Source organism: Schistocerca gregaria, chromosome 5 (genome assembly GCF_023897955.1).
Source record: "Schistocerca gregaria isolate iqSchGreg1 chromosome 5, iqSchGreg1.2, whole genome shotgun sequence".
NCBI classification, from domain to species: domain Eukaryota; kingdom Metazoa; phylum Arthropoda; class Insecta; order Orthoptera; family Acrididae; genus Schistocerca; species Schistocerca gregaria.
In genome coordinates, this window is record NC_064924.1 from 399,977,136 (window position 1) to 399,996,789 (window position 19,654).

Here is a 19,654-nt window from a genome sequence, read left to right on the forward strand (position 1 = left end):
CTACGGTCCCGCACACCGTTAGGCCGTCTTCCGCTCACGCCCCAACATCGTGCAGCCCGCCTCCAGTGGTGTCGCGACAGGCGTGAATGGAGGGACGAATGGAGACGTGTCGTCTTCAGCGATGAGAGTCGCTTCTGCCTTGGTGCCAATGATGGTCGTATGCGTGTTTGGCGCCGTGCAGGTGAGCGCCACAATCAGGACTGCATACGACCGAGGCACACAGGGCCAACACCCGGCATCATGGTGCGGGGAGCGATCTCCTACACTGGTCGTACACCTCTGGTGATCGTCGAGGGGACACTGAATAGTGCACGGTACATCCAAACCGTCATCGAACCCATCGTTCTACCATTCCTAGACCGTCAAGGGAACTTGCTGTTCCAACAGGACAATGCACGTCCGCATGTATCCCGTGCCACCCAACGTGCTCTAGAAGATGTAAGTCAACTACCCTGGCCAGCAAGATCTCCGGATCTTCCCCCCATTTAGCATGTTTGGGACTGGATGAAGCGTCGTCTCAGGTGGTCTGCACGTCCAGCACGAACGCTGGTCCAACTGAGGCGCCAGGTGGAAATGGCATGGCAAGCCGTTCCAGAGGACTACATCCAGCATCTCTACGATCGTCTCCATGGGAGAATAGCAGCCTGCATTGCTGCGAAAGGTGGATATACACTGTACTAGTGCCGACATTGTGCATGCTCTGTTGCCTGTGTCTATGTGTCTGTGGTTCTGCCAGTGTGATCATGTGATGTATCTGATCCCAGGAATGTGTCAATAAAGTTTCCCCTTCCTGGAACAATGAATTCACGATGTTCTTATTTCAATTTCCAGGAGTGTAGATTACGACAACATTTTAGATTTTCAAATTCGTTCAATAATTACGCAAAGCACTGAAAATAAAAATTGTTATTACTGCTCGAACCAGACAGACAGGGCACCGGAAAGTGCTTTTGGTTTATGGAATAGTGGCTTTAACTTTCTTTTGGTATTTCATTGTATTTTAGTTTCATGTTTTGTATATCTGCTGATGGGAGATGCTGGCCAAAGCCAGTTATTTCGATAGAAATAAAGTGATTGTGCTGCATAATAATTCTCGAACACCGATCCTTTACGCTGATTTACAAGTAAATCTGAATGTGAATGGCGGGACGGGGATCTGAACAGCGTTCCTTCCGCAAGCGAGTCCAGTTCGTGAACCAGAGCGCCATCTCGCTCCCTGAAGTCTTTATCGCAGGTCGGGGATCGGACTGGATGACAGTCGTGTAGGAGCTCGACTCGTACTCGAGAGGAGCGAGGTTCAAGCACCCGAACGACAATCCTATTTTATAATTCTGTGGATTTCCTAAATCATTCAACACGTATGCTGGTGTTGTTTCCTTAAAAAAGTTACGCTCTATTTCAATGTAGAGATTCAGTCAATGCTCATAAAATTATCTAGTAGCTTTACCGGTTTGGAATGTCCGCTCATTGTCGACAATCTTACAGATATTATTATTTTTTGAATAAAACCGTCTAGATCGCTTGATAAATTTCTGTATATATTGCGCCAACTCACTACTGCCATCATCAGGGAGTAAAAATCTTGGATCGTGCAAAACAATACTCAGTGTCGGTATTAAAAAGCAATACCTACACCTTGCGTCAACAAGGTTTTTAATACTGACTCTGAACCTTCTTCTCCAAGTGCTAAGAAACCTCACCACCCTATGGCGCAAGTTGAAGAAACTGCTGCCTACACAGTCGAAGAACCATCTGAGCTCTGATTCAGACCCTTCACTCGGCTCTGTAGTAGACGTCCGCAAACGGTCCTTTCGACTATACTGAAAATGGTGTGCTCTTTTTTCATCTTGCAAGCAAGACTAGCATCATTTACCACTTCGGACAGCAGCTAGGAACCACAGAAAATCTCTTCAAATCCAAAGCGACACACAAGGACTCACTCCAGGTCTGACTTAACCGCAATGCAGTTGTAGTGCACACTGGCCTTCTTCCCTTACTTGACAACCATGTCCTTAAGGAGTCCCATAACATGCCTAACATTGGAGTTCCTAACTGCCAATGATCCCACTGTGATTGCTTGGATGTTGCAGACTGAGAGGTTTCCTCAGATGCAGGACAAGAGGCTGCATCTGGGTGAGAAACAGTGTCAGCCACAGGCAGCACCTCGAACCTTTTTGTCACACTTACTGGAGAGGCCTTACATTCGCCCCCCCCTCCCCCATCCTCCAAAGCCACGGGAAGCCTTTCACAGCCTCCCACACCTTAAGGCTACCTCCCACTCGACCACAGGTGAAGGGTCAACCTCAATGAGACCTGTAATTTGGATACCTTTCTAAGTCTATCGATGGAGTCCCCAAGGCTGGCCCACAATAGTGATGCCCTTCAACTGCAGCCTCAAGCAGTGTAACTGAAGCCAACACAGCCTGGAGCTGAGAGCAAAGTGTCACCAACTCGGCTCGTATCCACACACAGCAATCACGGTCCCTGTCCATACTGAAAGCTGTGGAAAACTACACCATGCAGCCAAACAAAGGACTATGACACACGCTGTGCAACTCTACTGTAGACACTGACAAATACGCAAGAAGTGTGTCTAATCTACTAGATTGATATGCAGAGATTAAAAAACTAAAATACCAAAGCACACAGGTGAGACTCTCGTAACTCACATCCTTGGTCTGACAAAAATCCACATGCCTTTTGCGATGGTAACTAAAGGTTACTGGTGCTGTAGCTGTTCTTAATGGGATCCCACATGAGCAAACCATCTGCATGTTTACCTACTGTTGCTCGTTTAGGTACCTGGCTCTACACTGCTCTGTTTAAAAGATTAGCTCGATGTAGTCATAGTGTCTAATGGTACACGTCTGCTTTTATGCCTCATAGCTAATTCGCTGCAAATAATAACCCATATCTATGATCCTTCAGTCAAACAGTGTGCACTTTGGGTAGAAAGGCGACTTAATGAAATACAGAGAAACACAAAATAAAAGCTAAGTGAATAATTTAATAATATGGGTTCTATAATAATGTCTGTAATTTATCTAGATGGTAGAGTATTATGGTGGAGAATGTTAATCCCAGAAAGGACATCTCAAAAAAATAGGAAGTGGTCCTACGATGTTAAGATAAAACACAGACGGAAAATGTCCTTATCAAATACAATAAAGTTACGTTGAGACTGTTAAGAGAATGGTAGTCATCTAAGATATATGAAAACAGAATGCGTTTCACAATCAGAATACATGAAATATTCACCAGCACAAAACGAGTTCAACATGATAATCTACAAATTAAAGCACGCAGTACACAGAATAGTAACTCATACTCTTTCTATCCTCAGTTCATAAGCAGTAAAGATCAGTACCACTCTGGAACACATTTACATCTCTAGAAATATAAAGTCCCTTCAAAAGTTAGAGTATTGTAACCGCCGTTCACCACCCAGAATCTATCACTCACTCCACCATATACCGTACCACAGGCAGATCTGCCTTTCTCTTGGTATGAACATCCAAGTGTCCTCAATTGCTCCCTTGAGCACTTCACTTGGAAACACTGACTGCATCGGATCACGTAGTATTCTGCAATTGTCTGATTTTCTACACAGGTCAAAAAAAGTTTTGCGTCGCCTCGGTTCCGAGAGTTCCGGAACATGTACAGAAAATGGGAATAGTGATCAACATAAACATCATTTCAGCCCTTTTTATTGCTCCTGAAAACCACACATTGCGTGTTATACCACCATACAACGAGACCATCAGAGGTGGTGGTCCAGATTACTGTACACACCGGTACCTCTAATACCCAGTGACAGTGGAAGGAAAATCAGCATTTGCCGTATTTTGTTGTTTTATTGTCAGCAAAATCGATTTTCAGTCACTTAGTGACCATCCTCAATGCTGTAATAAACAATTTAAATCGGTAGGCACTGGTATCAAGCTATAACCACAAGCTTGTCGTTATAGCTTGATACCAGTGCCTACCAATTTTAATTGTATATTACAGCACTGAGGATGGTCACTAAGTGACTGAAAATCGATTTTGCTGACAATAAAACAACAAAATACGCCTAATGCTGATTTTCCTTCCAATTCTATCCACTAATTGGTCGTGGTGCACACAACACTACATGGAGTCGCCAATTAACCCAGTAACACGTCATCTTGCATTGGTGCATGCCTGTATTTGTCGTGGCATACTATCCACAAGTTCTTGATGACATTGTTGGTCCAGATTGTCCCACTCCTCAACGGAGATTCAGCGTGGTTGGTGGGTCACGTCGTCCATAAACAGCCCTTTTCAATTTATCCCAGGCATGTTCAATAGGGTTAAAGTCTGGAGGACATGCTGGCCAATCTAGTGGAGTAATTTCTTTATCCTGAAGGATAACGATTCGCAAGATGTGCACGACAGGGGACGCGAATTGTCGTCCATGAAGACGAATGCCTCACCAGTATGCTGCCGATATGCTTGCTCTATCGATCGGAGGATGGGATTCACGTATTGTACGGCGCCTTCCATGACCACCAGCGGCATACGTCGGCTCCAGATAATGCCACCCCAAACCAGCAAGGAACCTCCAACTTCCTGTACTCGCTGGACAATGTCTCAGACGTTCAGCCTGACCTGGTTGCCTCCAAACACGTCTCCGACGATTGTCTGGTTGAAGGCATATGCGACACTCGTCGGTGAAGAGAACGTCATGCCAATCCTGAGTGGTCCAAACGGCATGTTGTTGGGCCCATCTGTACCGCACTGCATGGCATCGTGGTTGCCAAGATGGACCTCGCCATGGACGCAGGGAGTGAAGTTGCGCATCATGCAGCCTATAGCGTACAGATTGAGTCTTAACACAACGTCCTGTGGCTGCGCGAAAAATATTATTCTTCATGCTGGCGTTATGTCAGGGCTCCTTCGAGCCATAGTCCGTAGGTAACGGTCATTCACTGCAGTAGTAGCCCTTGGGCGGCCTGAGCAAGGCATGTCATAGTCATTTCCTGTCTGTCTGTATCTCCATGTCCGAATAGCATTGCGTCTTGTTCACTCCGTGACGCCTGGACACTTCCCTTTTTGACACAAAGTAACAATGCGGAAGCAATCGAACCGCATTATTGGCCGTCTAGGCATGTTTGAACTACAGACAATACAACCGTGTACCACCTTTCTGGTAGAATGACTGGAACTAATAGGCTGTCGGACCCCCTCGTCTAATACGCGCTACTCATGCATGGTTGTTTACATATTTCATTGGTTATAGTGACATCTCTGAACAGTCAAAGGTACTGTGTCTGTGATACAAGATCCACAGTCAACGTCTATCTTCAGGAGATCTGGGAACCGGGTCGAAGCAAAACTTTTTTTGATGTATGTATTAGCTGAAGACTGTCTTACCAAATGTACGTCGTTCTTACGCTCTACAGACACTGACACTACATGACCACTTTCTGGACTAAACTAATATCTGCAACTATATTTAAATAAAGAAATATCATAAACATTCAGTTATACTAAAATCATTTACAATAAATACAGTGTGTGTCAAAAAGAATTATCCGGTTTGGCATGTCTATATTTCTGCAATTAATAAACATATACAATTAGTTTTGTTTTTTGATGAATGGGAAACTCAAAAGGATTTTTGAACCTGTTCATAGATGTTCAGTATGATTTCCCCCCCCCCCCTCAAGATGCATTGCATATGCGGTATTCAAATTGTTCCCACACTGCAGCTAATATGTCTTGAGTTACTGCTTCCACAACTGTTATGCAATGTCGCAGTTCATTCATTGTTGTTGGTAATGGAGACCCTTATACAGAGTCTTTTATAACCCCCCACAAGAAATAATCACCACAGTCAGGTCCGGTGACCTTGGAGGCCAGTAATGTGAGGCTGAATCATTTGGTTCAGTGCAACTGATCTATCTTTCAGTAATTCTTTGATTTAAAAATTTCTGCACTTCCCGATGCCAGTGTGGCAGTGTCCCATCCTGTAGGTAAATGAAGTCGGTCGAATCAGTCTCCAGTTGTGGTAAAAGAAACATCTCAAGCATATCAAGTATGTGCTTCCCGTAACAGTGTTCTCAGCAAAGAAAACTGGACCATACACCTTTTACCATGAAACTTTCATCTTGTAAAAGTTCATGTGATTGTTCCGTGCCCGATATATGATTCACCTTTCCATTTAAATGGAAAGTTTGCTCGTTACCAAACACTAAGTATGGAAGAAAACTGTCATCCTCCATCTTGCCAAGAACGAAACTGCAGAACTCCACTCGTTGTTGTTTGTCGCATTCACGAAGAGCTTGCAGTAGCTCAATATTATGTGGTTTCATGCATAAGCGTCGACGAAACACGACAGACGAACATCGAGTGCATGCTGAGCTGTCGAGCTGCACGGCGATCAGCTTCCTGCGGACTCCTTGTGAAACTACATCTACATCTACATCTACATCTACATTTACATTTATACTCCGCAAGCCACCCAACGGTGTGTGGCGGAGGGCACTTTACGTGCCACTGTCATTACCTCCCTTTCCTGTTCCAGTCGCGTATGGTCCGCGGGAAGAACAACTGTCTGAAAGCCTCCGTGCGCGCTCGAATCTCTCTAATTTTACATTCGTGATCTCCTCGGGAGGTATAAGTAGGTAAGTAGGGCGAAGCATTATATTCGATACCTCATCCAGAAACGCACCCTCTCTAAACCTGGCGAGCAAGCTACACCGCGATGCAGAGCGCCTCTCTTGCAGAGTCTGCCACTTGAGTTTGCTAAACATCTCCGTAACGCTAACACGCTTATCAAATAACCCTGTGACGAAACGCGCCGCTATTCTTTGGATATTCTCTATCTCCTCCGTCAACCCGATCTGGAACGGATCCCACACTGATGAGCAATACTCAAGTATAGTTCGAACGAGTGTTTTGTAACCAACCTCCTTTGTTGATGGACTACATTTTCTAAGGACTCTCCCAATGAATCTCAACCTGGTATCAACCTTACCAACAATTAATTTTGTATGATCATTCCACTTCAAATCGTTCCGTACGCATACTCCCAGATATTTTACAGAAGTAACTGCTACCAGTGTTTGTTCCGCTATCATATAATCATACAATAAATGATTCTTCTTTCTATGTATTCGCAATACATTACATTTGTCTATGTTAAGGGTCAGTTGCCACTCCCTGCACCAAGTGCCTATCCGCTGCAGATCTTCCTGCATTTTGCCACAATTTTTTAATGCTGCAACTTCTCTGTATACTACAGCATCATCCGCGAAAAGCCGCATGGAACTTCCGACACTATATACTAGGTCATTTATATATATTGTGAAAAGCAATGGTCCCATAACACTCCCCTGTGGCACGCCAGAGGTTACTTTAATGTCTGTAGACGTCTCTCCATTGATGACAACATGCTGTGTTGTGTCTGTGTCAGACACTCGGGGACGGCCCGGCGATAAGACTTTAGACAAACAACCTGTTTCTCAGAATTGTTCATGTCATCGTCTAATGCTCTGTGCTGTAGGAGGATCCAGACCATACCTAGTACGAAAGTCACGCTGAACAGTTATTCCTGACCCGCACTGAACAAAGCGCAAAAAACAAAACTCTTTCTGTTGTCCCGACACCAACTTAAGTGGGCGCACACTGCTACTATCTAGTGAGACCTACGCAAAACTTGAGAGTTTGCTTTTCCCAACAGTACATTGTTCACGCACATATCTCAAATAACGTAATAGCTACGATTTTTTTTTTCAAAATCGGATGATTCTTTTTCATACACCCTGCATAAGTAATAGTTGGTACATGATTAAATAAGACAGCATTCTTGCGCAAGTGTACTCATGATAAATGACAACAGACTGTACTTATATTTTGTTTAAACAATTATTTATGCCTTCTTGATAGAAGCGTCTATTGGCTCTTTTCAGTTGTGGTGCCTGCTAACACATGCGATTTACCACTTTTAAATGAGCACATTTTTTTAATACCACTTGCAATCCACATTTAAATAAACTTGATGGAAAAATAGAAAACTGTTCATTAACTAAAAACACAAGTACGACAAAATATTAGGTACTGCTGCTGTGTCCATTTCCTGTGTAAATGTGGAGAATACGATTTTCTGACAAACGTTTGGGTAATAAAAAAGATATAAAAAATAAATCAAGAAATAAGATAGATTCGGGTACACAGCTTTCAGAGATCATAGTTGTCATGCAGTGCTGTCATGCTGTCATCTGAGATACCTTTTTCTGTAATCGCTTTAAACATTCACAAGTTGTTAATTCAGAGGCTGGCTGTGAAAATTTTTTCTGTAGTTTTAAAAATATTGAAATATTGTTCTATCACTGGATGCGCCTCATTTTGCTGAGGTACCAAAGTTATTCAGATTTGCTTTAATACTTGACTGTAAATTATAACAGATTCTCAGCGAGGTGTAAGTAGCCATCTTTCAGTTTGTTGCAAAGCCCGCCATTGCTGGTCACTCCACATTCTGCTAAGCGATGTGACCGCCGTCAAAATTCCCAGCTTTGGGATCTACCCACATCCAGTGCTTTGCTGCAGTTATCTGCACCTGGCTGGCAGGTAAGGGAGTAGACGCGCCATCGGCCCTGAGGCCGCACAGCTGGTCCTCAGCCGGCACAAGCCGATTCGCATCCCCTCATACCAATTCTAGGTCGCCGATTACCTCCCCTACATAAGGGTACCTTTACTCTTTGTGGCAACAAATTTTTGAAAACGGTTCTCTGTAAATGTGTAGTGGTATCATAGACAATCGGCTAGGCCTGTTGTGTTATCGTCTTAAACGTCTCCCATATTTACGTATACTTGAAAACGAGCTTCAAGCGTTATTGTAAAAGAGTCATTTAGCGACAAGGATGAGTACGTTTTTGCTCGTTTTAGTAGTTTGGTGACAGATCATCTAAATATAACATTCCTCGGAAGACGAATCGGCAGAAAAGCTCACATTCCTTGGCCAACAAGATCCCCGATACTTATGCCTTTAGGTTTTTCCCTATAATGTTGGTTGAATGGCGAAATCTACAAAGAGACAGTATCTACTAACCGATTTTTCGTATCGTGAATAGTGCTCCTCTCTTAACAGAACGCCAAGACAACATCAAAAGACCTACACGTGATGTTGTAAACAGAATACGAATGTGTACCGAAGCCGCAACTCTAAGCTGGGAAAATGATGTTTTAACTGACTGATTTACCATCGCTTGACACTTTCTGCGATGTTTCTCTGAGTTATGTTCTGACAGCTGTATTTATCTAAACGGTAAACACTGGACACATTTTAGGTGGAATGCTTTATTCGAATGAGCCTATATTGCCACTTACCAAAATGTTTGTCATTCCTCCTAGAACATCCTGTAAAAGTAATTTGAAACTATTCAAGGCTGGTTCACTTCGTGTCTAATTTTTCAATCTTTTGTGATTCCTGAACCCATTTATTACGCCTGATGTACTCAAACTATTGCATAACTACAAATGAGCTGCATCGCACAAATCCCAATAAAATCTTTCGCACTGTTCGCTGTGCGCCTACCAGCTATTCGGTAGTTCTTATGTACGGTTTGCTATTTAGACTACAATAAACTGGACACCTACTCATAGGAGAGCTTACTGTGTATGCATGGCATGCACAGTACGTGAACATAGCGCCTATAGAGCAGGTTTCGGCGGCTGCTGAGTAGCTTGTTAATGGACTTCCAGTGCTTCTAACGAACCTGAAACTGGCCTTTGTTCTGCCTGCAGTTCTTTATATTTATGTGAGAAATAAAACGTAAAATTCTGCGATTGCCAATAGTGGCTTAACATTTACGTTACAATAATGGTTTCCCCATATATCCTTTGATATGAAAACTGTGTCTTTTTTCTTTCTTGGTAATTTCGTTTATTATTTTGCCGACGTTACCACCATAATTTATCTGCATATAACGTAAAAAAAGACACTTGTTTAGTCGTTGAAAATTTCTCAACTGTCAAAAACTGGACAGTTATTCACTATTTTGATTTCATTGTCTCAATGTTGTTTGTATTTATAATTTTTCCTAGTTTACTTCAGCGACTAACAATATACCACCTGAATTACGTATTATGTTGTTAAGTACAGTACTTCAGCTGAAGACAAATCTCAAACTTGAAATACATCCAAATTCTTTTTATGTGGGATGCAAGGAAGACGAAGGCATTATTCGCTTCCGATGTATTCTCGACAATATTGCCGCATAATAAAAGTTACTTTCACTGAAAAAAGTGATATAGTACGAACTCAGACAATGCCAAGTGACACGTTGCACGTCAGCGAAGAGGACAGGGACACATTTTCTGGCACAATACATCTAGTGCTGTGGAAATTCTGCTGGCGGAAAGATAAACAAATCGAATAACTGTCAATGGGAGGCCTTGTAGTTCATGATATACGACACGTTGGTCCCGTCGCTTTTTTTTGTGAAACGGAAACAGAGTAGGGAGAAGGGAGGGAGGGAGGGAGAGAGAGAGAGAGCAGATAGCCTCTGTTCTGACGTGCAACCTACGCTCTCGTTTGTCGCCATGTTTCTGCGTGTCAGTCACCGCCAATACGGCAAATCACCTGACACTGTCTGTCAATATAACTGTCCCTCTATCGTTGTTATACCCTTTGCTTCAGTTAGGCCGTTTCACACTATTAGCCATACATTGTCAATACGTACACAAAACAACACACATACACACACACACACACACACACACACACATCAACAACCATACATTACTGAAGGTTTTTTTTTTTTATTTTTAAACACGACCAGCTATCTAGAGTACAGGGTTTGAATTAGTATTTTTACACTGGCCGCTTGATAGAGGGGAATTGCAAAAACGGCACAGTAAGTATGAAAAGTAGCACCGGTTACAATTTAGGCTTCCCAAGAATTTAGAAATTACTGTCAGTCGGTGCGTGCTTTCTGGAAAAACTGTTGTTAACCTTGTTTTTAATTTTGAGTATACCCGTCTGGGTAGCCAAGTGCGTAAACGCGCCCATTCCGCGATACGGGGAGAGGAGCCTTTCGCAGATCGAATCCAACTCGCGGACTGATGAAGAGGGGTGTTATGCCGGCCAACCTGGATGTGGTTCTAAGACGGTTTCCCACATCCAACTAGGTAAATACCGGGCTGGTACCTATGTCACGCCACGGATACAAGCTACGTAAACATTTAGGGAAACGGTCTCACACTTGAACATGAAGTTACTCTCACCGCAGGCAGATGGAGTGCACAGATCCCACTTCAGGGGTGGGGATTCAGTGTCGTGGTAGTGGGGGGGGGGGGGGGGGGGGGTGTCAAGAAGACCATCCTCCCGCCAGTGACATTAACTTTGCAAAAACTCGTATAACAATGTTGATCCCGTAAGACGAACGATGAAAGGCAAAAGAAATAGACATTTTTTTCATTTCCGTTACTACAGACACACATTTATTGAAATAAGACTCCATTTTCCAACTGCGATGTCAAGCAATATCTATCATTTATAGCATGGTCAGCTGATTCTATTCGCTATTCTCAGGTGAACACTCCTATACTCTTACACCGTGACCCTTCTTGGGCTCATACAAATGTACACATTTCATTTTAATACGTAAGCGTTGTCGTAGTAAACACACGAGAGAGCAACGTTCTATGTCCAACAACAATTCAAAGTAACTATTGTTGTAGTGGTAGACGTGACAGATTATCAGACTAAGCAAAACTGGCAATCTGGCATGCTACCAAACTTCCCATCATCTTGTATGGTTCGGAAGTGTCGTCACTGGCTGGCGACACGTATCTGAAACGATTGTAAACGCTTCCAAACGAGGCATTTCGGGTTATAACAAGTGCTTCCTCCTTTATTCCCAACACTCCTATTAGGCAATACTTAGGGCAACAATAGACTACCGAATCATTCAGATAAAGGCCAATAAATTTTATATTAAATCAAACTTTTTGTTCCATTAATTTTATAGTTTCACTTGGCCAAGAAGGCCAAAACTCGCTTTATGAAAGCCCGAAGAAGCCTCTCATACGACTGTTAGGGGACTGACGCAAAGTTACATCCTACATAAACATTAACACTAGATTTTCTCTTCTGTTCTAATCACTTCAAGCATAGTCAGAAGTCTGACAGTCACATTGCCCTGCACAACTTACACTGCGAGTAGAACCAAATATCTTCAGAATAAACATATAACCATCTCAAGATATCGAGCAGTTTCATCGTTGAAATATTGTGTGACTTGAAAAGTATTATCAGGCGGGAAACTCGTGAAATGTTCCAAAAGTAATGGAAATCTTGTGATTTCTCACGTTGCATTAGTCCGAGCTGATTTTTTCGTCATTGTATTGGTACATTAACCTGGATAGTATCTGTACAGCGTTAGCGATATCGGATATCAGGTCTGCTGTCAAACAAGTTACATGTATTTTAGTAATCTTATGGTCCCTAATTCAGTCCATGTCCTTAATTTATATTAAACTAAATTGTGAGTATTAAAGTCGATGTATTTTCGATTAGACAGGCAATGTTGCAACTAATTAAATGATAAAATCACATGGGCCAATTTGCCCCAACCGTTGGGCCAACTTACTCTGTGGATAGAGTAGGATGGCTCAAGTGATATTAGTGTATTAAATATTTTTTGCGAACAATTAGTGAGACGCCATAATTATTATTGCTGAAACAATGTAACAATATTTTCAAATAAAAAAATATTCATTATAAAATCTGGAAAAAACTAAGGGAAATAAGTCGGTCAACCTGCTCTGGTTCCTCTACTAATGAAAGTGTTTGGCATCGTTAGAATGGAAAAACACATTCAAATTAATTGCACTTTTGACCATTTTTATGGGGGATTAAATTATGAGCACTTTTTTTTGTTCATGGAGGTATGTTCGTCTTTGCAACTAAATGAGAGGCAGTTTGTTTTTTCCATACATGTTTTATGTCTTTTATTTATTGAAACATCTTGAGTGGCCAGTAATGCATATTATACATAAATAAAATAGTAGTTACAGATGTGTTACTAACTTAAGTTTTCTCATTTTTTCTTTTGTTTTAGCTTAGAGGCAACTTTTGTAACACAATTTCACGAGGTTAAACTATAGTTTGTTGTTGCTTAGGATATCTAATGTTGCTAGTCCATTTGTGTGGTCCTGGAGGTGTGTTCATTCGGTCACCAGACGCAAGCTGGGCGATTTACGGCTTTTTTTTCACTCACATTTATTACAACACATCACTTGTACTTTTCATCGTGTTATCAACATGTCTATGTTTACAGTGAGTAGTGTTGCCAGCTGTATTGACAACTGTCGCTATGTGTTTTTTCTTTCATGTTCTGTTTGTGCTGTCTGTGTGGTTACATTTTTTAAAGTGGGGATAAATTATTCTTTATGTGAGTTCTCATGTGTGTGTGTGTATGTGTGTGTGTGTGTGTGTGAATGTGTCATTCCTTGTGAGAGTGCTTTTTTTGTGTAACATGAGCAGAATTAATAATTAATGAGTCTCCCCCCACCCTCTCTCTCTCTCTCTCTGACACACACACACACACACACACACACACACACACACACACACAGAGAGAGAGAGAGAGAGAGAGAGAGAGAGAGATAAATAAGAACTTACGTACAGAATAACAAATCCACACTTTTTTTAAAAAAAGGAACCACACACACACACAGCGACAGTTGGCAATACAATTGGCAACACTACACGTCGTAAACATGGGCATGTTGATAATACAATGAAAAGCGTAAGTGACGTGCTATAATAAATGTGGGTGAAAAAAAACACCGGAAATCGTCCATCTGGAGTATGGGAACCGGATGAACACCTCTGCAAGACCACACACATGGATTAGCAACATTGGAAATCGTAACACCAAACGATGATTTAACGTCACGAAAACTGTGCTACACAAGTTGTTTGTATCTGAAAAACATGACAAAATGTAACATACACTTAATATACGTAAAGAAAGGAACATGTACTATTACAGGCCACTGAATATGCTTCACAAATAATACGGGCGAAACACGTATGACAAACCACAAATTGCCTTTCATTTAGTTGCAAAGACGGAACCTTCCTCCATGAATTCTGAAGCAATTAAGGAACGACGGAAAACAGAAAAAGTGACATTTTTTTATTTCTGCTTTTTCCATGCTGATGTTCGTGAAACACTGACTACAGTATGTTATAAGAATTAAACTGTAGCTTGCCTACAAGTTGAGAATAAATTCGGAAGTATATTTACCAATTTTTAATCTTTTCCATAACCTACTAAGGTGACGAAATTAGGGACGCCTATTTTAGTATTGGTGAATGTGTAATATAAACATCAGAGAATATTTGCATTAAATTTTGCTGCAAGTACGGAATGGGGCGCAGCGAAATTTTAGAAATGTTAAATATTTCCTTTTGTGAGTGAACTATGAGTAAAACGAGGGTTTGCGAGTGAAATAAGGATTTCGAAGAAAGCTGTAAGGACGTTGAAAGTGACGAGCCTCCTGGACACGCCCTGGCAGGTCATCAACGGATGAAATTGCGGAGCAAGGGGAAGAGCCGAGTGTTAACAGCCAGCGAATCACAATCAGAGGAGTCGCCAACGATGCTGGTGGAGCAAGCCGAAAAAAAACCGGATCTGTGGTGAAACAATTAATGGCTTTTGCACCATGATGATGCTCACGTTTCGTTGCCTGTTCGTCAATTTCAAGCCAGAAACAGTGCCGCAAATAATTTTTTTATGTTCCGGTAAATAAGGAAACTCTTAAAATGCCATGATTTTAGAATCCTAAATTAGATTAAAAACCCGTGACTAGGAGAGCAAAGCGCTATCCCAAATATATTTCCAGGCGTGTTTCCGGGAGCGGAACAAGCGCTGAGATAAGCGTGTAAATCTAGTGGGAACTATTTTTTAGTGGACAATACTCCCTACACGGAAGTCTGCCCCCGTATCTGAATGGCCAGCGTGACGGATTGTCAATGCGCTGAGCCCGTGTTCGATTCCCGGTTGGGTCGGAGAATTTTCTTCGCTCAGGGACTGGGTTTTGTGCTGTTCTCATCATCCTATCATCCTCATCGACTGCAGGTCGCCGAAGTGGCGTCAAATTGAAAGACCGTCACGCGGCGGGAGGGCCCTAACCACACGATTAAATAACTAAATTATTTTTTAAAAATTTCCCGTTATTTTTTGAACACACGTCTTGTTTATAGCTACAACACGAATAGCAGCTTTAGAATCTTGCCGCCTCCTGGACAAAATTCTGCGGATGCACATGACTGTAAGGGCCACGTTTCGATGTTTTGAAACAGTCTGACTAGGACAAGTGACCCGCCTGACATACCGCGACCCCTAGAGGGCGTCGTTGAGAGGCAGCGCCACCCTGATCGCCGGAAGCTTTTGCGCCCCGCCGCACAGGCTCATGCACAATTCAGCGCGCTGGGTTCCGTGGGACGCGACATACGAGGCAGGAGAGAAGGCAGAGGCGGCGGCGGCGGCGGCGGCGACACGCACCTTGATGTGGACGGGCGTGAAGGGGTCCTCGATGGGCAGGCAGAAGGACTCGTCCCACACGGGGTTGAGGTCGCGGTAGATGGTGCGCGACTTGTACAGCAGCCGCCCGCCCACCTTGAATTTGACGTAGGGGTCGCTCGTGCCTGCAACAACCATATACAGCGGCTAGTCGCACAGCTGTAATCGTCACAAGGAAAAATAAATTACGTCACTAACATTTTGTTTGTTTGCTGGTATATGTCTGCAGCCATGATATTCACTGGAATACCGGTGCCACAGTACCGCATCACGCCGCTAGAGGGACACTTTCCCATAGTGTGGAGTATGGTATGGCAGTTCGTTATTTTCATTTTATGAAGAATAACGCTGCAACAAGTCATGCCGAGATGTTGCAAAAGTACGACAAGAACGCGATAACATACTACACACTGTTTATTTTTTATTTTTACAATCACACATCAAAAAATGTTTCTCATCACCTCGGTTCCGAGAGTTCCGGAACCTCTACAGAAAATTGGAATAGAGATCAACATAAACATCATTTCCTCACTTTCATTGCTCATGAAAAGCAAAGTTGCATGTTGTACCACTATACAACGAGCCCTTCAGAGGTGGTGGTTCAGTGCCGTACACAATGGTACCTCTGATACCCACCAGCACGTCCTCTTACAGTCATGCGTGGCTGTATTCGTCGTGGTATACTATACACAAGTTCATCAAGGCACTGTGGATCCGGATTGTCCCACTCACCGAGCGAGGTGGAGCAGTCATTAGCACACTGGACTCGCATTCGGGAGGACGACGGTTCAATCCCGTCTCCGACGATCCTGATTTAGGTTTTCCGTGATTTTCCTAAATCGTTTCAGGCAAACTCCGGGATGGTTCCTTTGAAAGGGCACGGCCGGTTTCCTTCCCAATCCTTCCATAACCCGAGCTTGCGCTCCGTCTCTAATGACCTCGATGTCGACGGGACGTAAACACTAACCACCACCACCATGTCCCACTCAACAGCGATCCGGCGTAGATCCGTCAGAGTGATTGGTGATTGGTGGGACCTGTCGTCCATAAGCAGCATTTTACAGTCCATCCCAGGCATGTTCGATAGGGTTCTCGTCTGGAGAACATGCTGGCCACTCTGGTCGAGCGATGTCGTTATCCTGAAGGAAGTCATTCACAAGATGTGCACGATAGGGGACGCGAATTGTCGTCCATGAAGACGAATACCTCGCCAATATGCTGCCGACTTGTTTGCACTATCGGTCGAAGGATGGCATTCACGTATCGTACAGCTGTTACGGCGCCTTTCATGACCATCAACGACTTACGTTGGCTTCACATAATGCAACCCCAAAACAGCAAGGAACCTCCACCTTGCTGCACTCGCTGAACAGTGTGTCTTGTCTAAGGCGTTCAGCCTGACCAGGTTGCCTCCAACACGTCTCCGACGATTGTCTGGTTGAAGGCATATGCGACACTTATCGGTGAAGAGAACGTGATGCCAATCGTGAGCGGTCCATTCGACATGTTGTTGGGCTCATCTTTACAGAGCTGCATGGTGTCTTGGTTGCAAAGATGGACCTCGCCATGGACGTCGTGAGTGAAGTTGCGCATCATGCAGCGTATTGCGTACAGTTTGAGTCGTAACATGACATCCTGTGGCTTCACGAAAAGCATTATTCAACATGGTGGCGTTGATGTCAGGATTACTCCCAGGGATAATCCGTAGATAGCGGTCATCCACTGCAGCAGTAGCCTTTGGGAGGTCTGAGCGAGGCAGGTCATCGACAGTTCCTGTCTCTCTGTATCTCCTCCATGTCCGAACAACATCGCTTTGGTTCATTCCGAGACGCCTGCACATTTCCCTCGTGAGAGCCCTTCCTGTCACGAAGTAACAATGCGGACGCGATCGAACCGCGGTATTGACCATCTAGGCATGTCTGAACTACAGACAACGAGAGACTTGAGCATCCTTCCTGGTGGAATGACTGGAACTGATAGGCTGTCGGACCCCCTTCGTCTAATAGGTTCTGCGCACGAATTGTTGTTTACGTCTTTGGGGGGGTTTAGTGACATCCCTGAACAGTCAAAGGAACGGTGTCTGTGATAAAATATCCACAGTCAAAGTCCATCTTCAGGAGTTCTGGAAACCAGGGTGATGCAAAACTTTTTTTGATGTATGTATTTATTTTGTAACATGCCCATACAGTTAAATATGAGTCTACAGTTTGTTTTGACAGAGCATTGAACACTTTATTTTAAATCGTACCCCAGTACGAAGTTACATACGCTTAAAAAAGGACAAATTCCGATGGCGAGTGTTCGTCAGAGACATGAGTATTGTCAGGAGCGCCCCAACAAGTGTGAAAGGACCGCTATTACTTTCTATGTTCATACATGGTATGGCGGAGAGGGTGGGCGGTTGTTTGCTGATGATGTCGTGGTGTAGGGGAAGGTGTCAAAGATGGGTGACTGTAGGGTGATACAAGGCGACTTACACAAAATTTCTAGTTGGTGTGATTAATGTCAGTTGCCTCTAAATGTAGAAACATGTAAGTTAATGCGGATGAGTAGCAAAATCAAATCCATAATGTACGGATACAGCATTAGCAGTGTCATGATTAGAAGTGTCGTTTAAATATGTGGGCAAAGCGTTAGAAAGCAGTGTGAACTGGAACGGGCATGTCAGGATTGTTGTAGGGAAGGCGAATGGTCGGCTTCGGTTAATTGGGAGAATTTTAGGAAAGTGTAGTTCATCTGCAAAGGAGACCGCATATCAGACGCTGGTGCGTCCTATCCTTCAGTACTGTTCAACTGTTCTAGATCCGCACCAGGACGGATAAAAGGAAGACACTGAAGCAATTCAGAGGCGGACTGCTAAAGTTGATACCGGTAGGTTCGAACAACTCTTAAGTGTTACGGAGATGCTTCGGGAACTCCAATGGGAATCCCTGGATGGAAGGCGACGTTCGTCCCGGGGAACACTACTGAACATTTTAGAAACCGCCATTTGAAGCTGACTGCAGAGCGATCCTACTGTCGCCAGTATACATTTTGCATAAGGGCCACGAAGAGAAGAGTATTGGGGCTCATACTGAGATATAAAGACAGTAGTTTTTCCCTCGGTATTACTTCGAGTGTAACAGGAAAGGAAATGACTTGTGGTGGTACAAGGTACCCTCCGCTACCAACAGCACAACGGCTTGCGGAGTGTGTGCATAGATATAGAAATACATAAAATAAATTTCACAGTCACAGTAAGCTGAAACGAGTAAACAAGCCGTAAACGTATTACAGGATACCCAGAGGCAATATGCTATGCAAATCCTTCTGATAACACAAAAAAGATAAAACGCCGTTTGTACACATTTGGGATATTCCCAATGCAATCTTTATCAACTATTATATATCAAAATTGACAATAGAATATTCTTTTGGATGTTTCAAATGTTGCGGATATATGATTGAATGCTTGTGCAGATCTATAAGTAACATCTCGACAAAACATGTGAACAGTGTACAAGAACTAGATTTTGGTATTACAGCCATAGAAATATATGCAGCGCTATTCAGACACACACACAAGGTAGGAACATTGTGACATACGGACATAAACTGAGCGTTCCACATCCTTCTGAGTAACACATGGGAAAATAGTCATTTAATTGTGATTTGGTCTTTTCCTGCCATTCTTATTAAGCACAGCTTTAGATCCTGATGTTGGCACTGTTAAAGAACTCATACAGTATTTTGTACGTTGTTATACTGTTGGATGTAACAAAGTTTGGAGAGTGCTTTGGACATGGTGAACAAACGCCCGAGAACTAATTATAAGGACGTTGATGTGATACCTTTCGGAGGACACTGTAGGAGTATACGGATTTGATCTTCTTCCTATCCGCAAATAGAGGGGTGACGCTTAGGGTGAGCCGAAGGAGGTGTTCATTGAAATTCTAATGACTAACTTACACGCGTGCTATATGAACCGTAAAGCTCCTCGTTGTTTGTGTCATAGTATACTATGGCACTATATAATAGAGGGATAAACTAATGGGTAGTCACTGCCTTTGACTGTACATGTCCTCGACCATTCCTCCTGCCAGTCCAATAACAAC

General features: G+C 43.2%; 1 protein-coding gene across 1 annotated transcript in view; it reads right to left on the reverse strand.

Moving 5' to 3' along the window:
* LOC126272264 (multiple C2 and transmembrane domain-containing protein) overlaps nucleotides 1–19,654 on the reverse strand; it is a 1,046,785-nt gene that overhangs the window by 602,400 nt on the left and 424,731 nt on the right. The window contains exon 4 of the mRNA XM_049974999.1: nucleotides 15,543–15,685. Coding sequence (XP_049830956.1) covers nucleotides 15,543–15,685 — 143 coding nt within the window. The remainder of the gene's footprint in view (nucleotides 1–15,542; nucleotides 15,686–19,654) is intronic.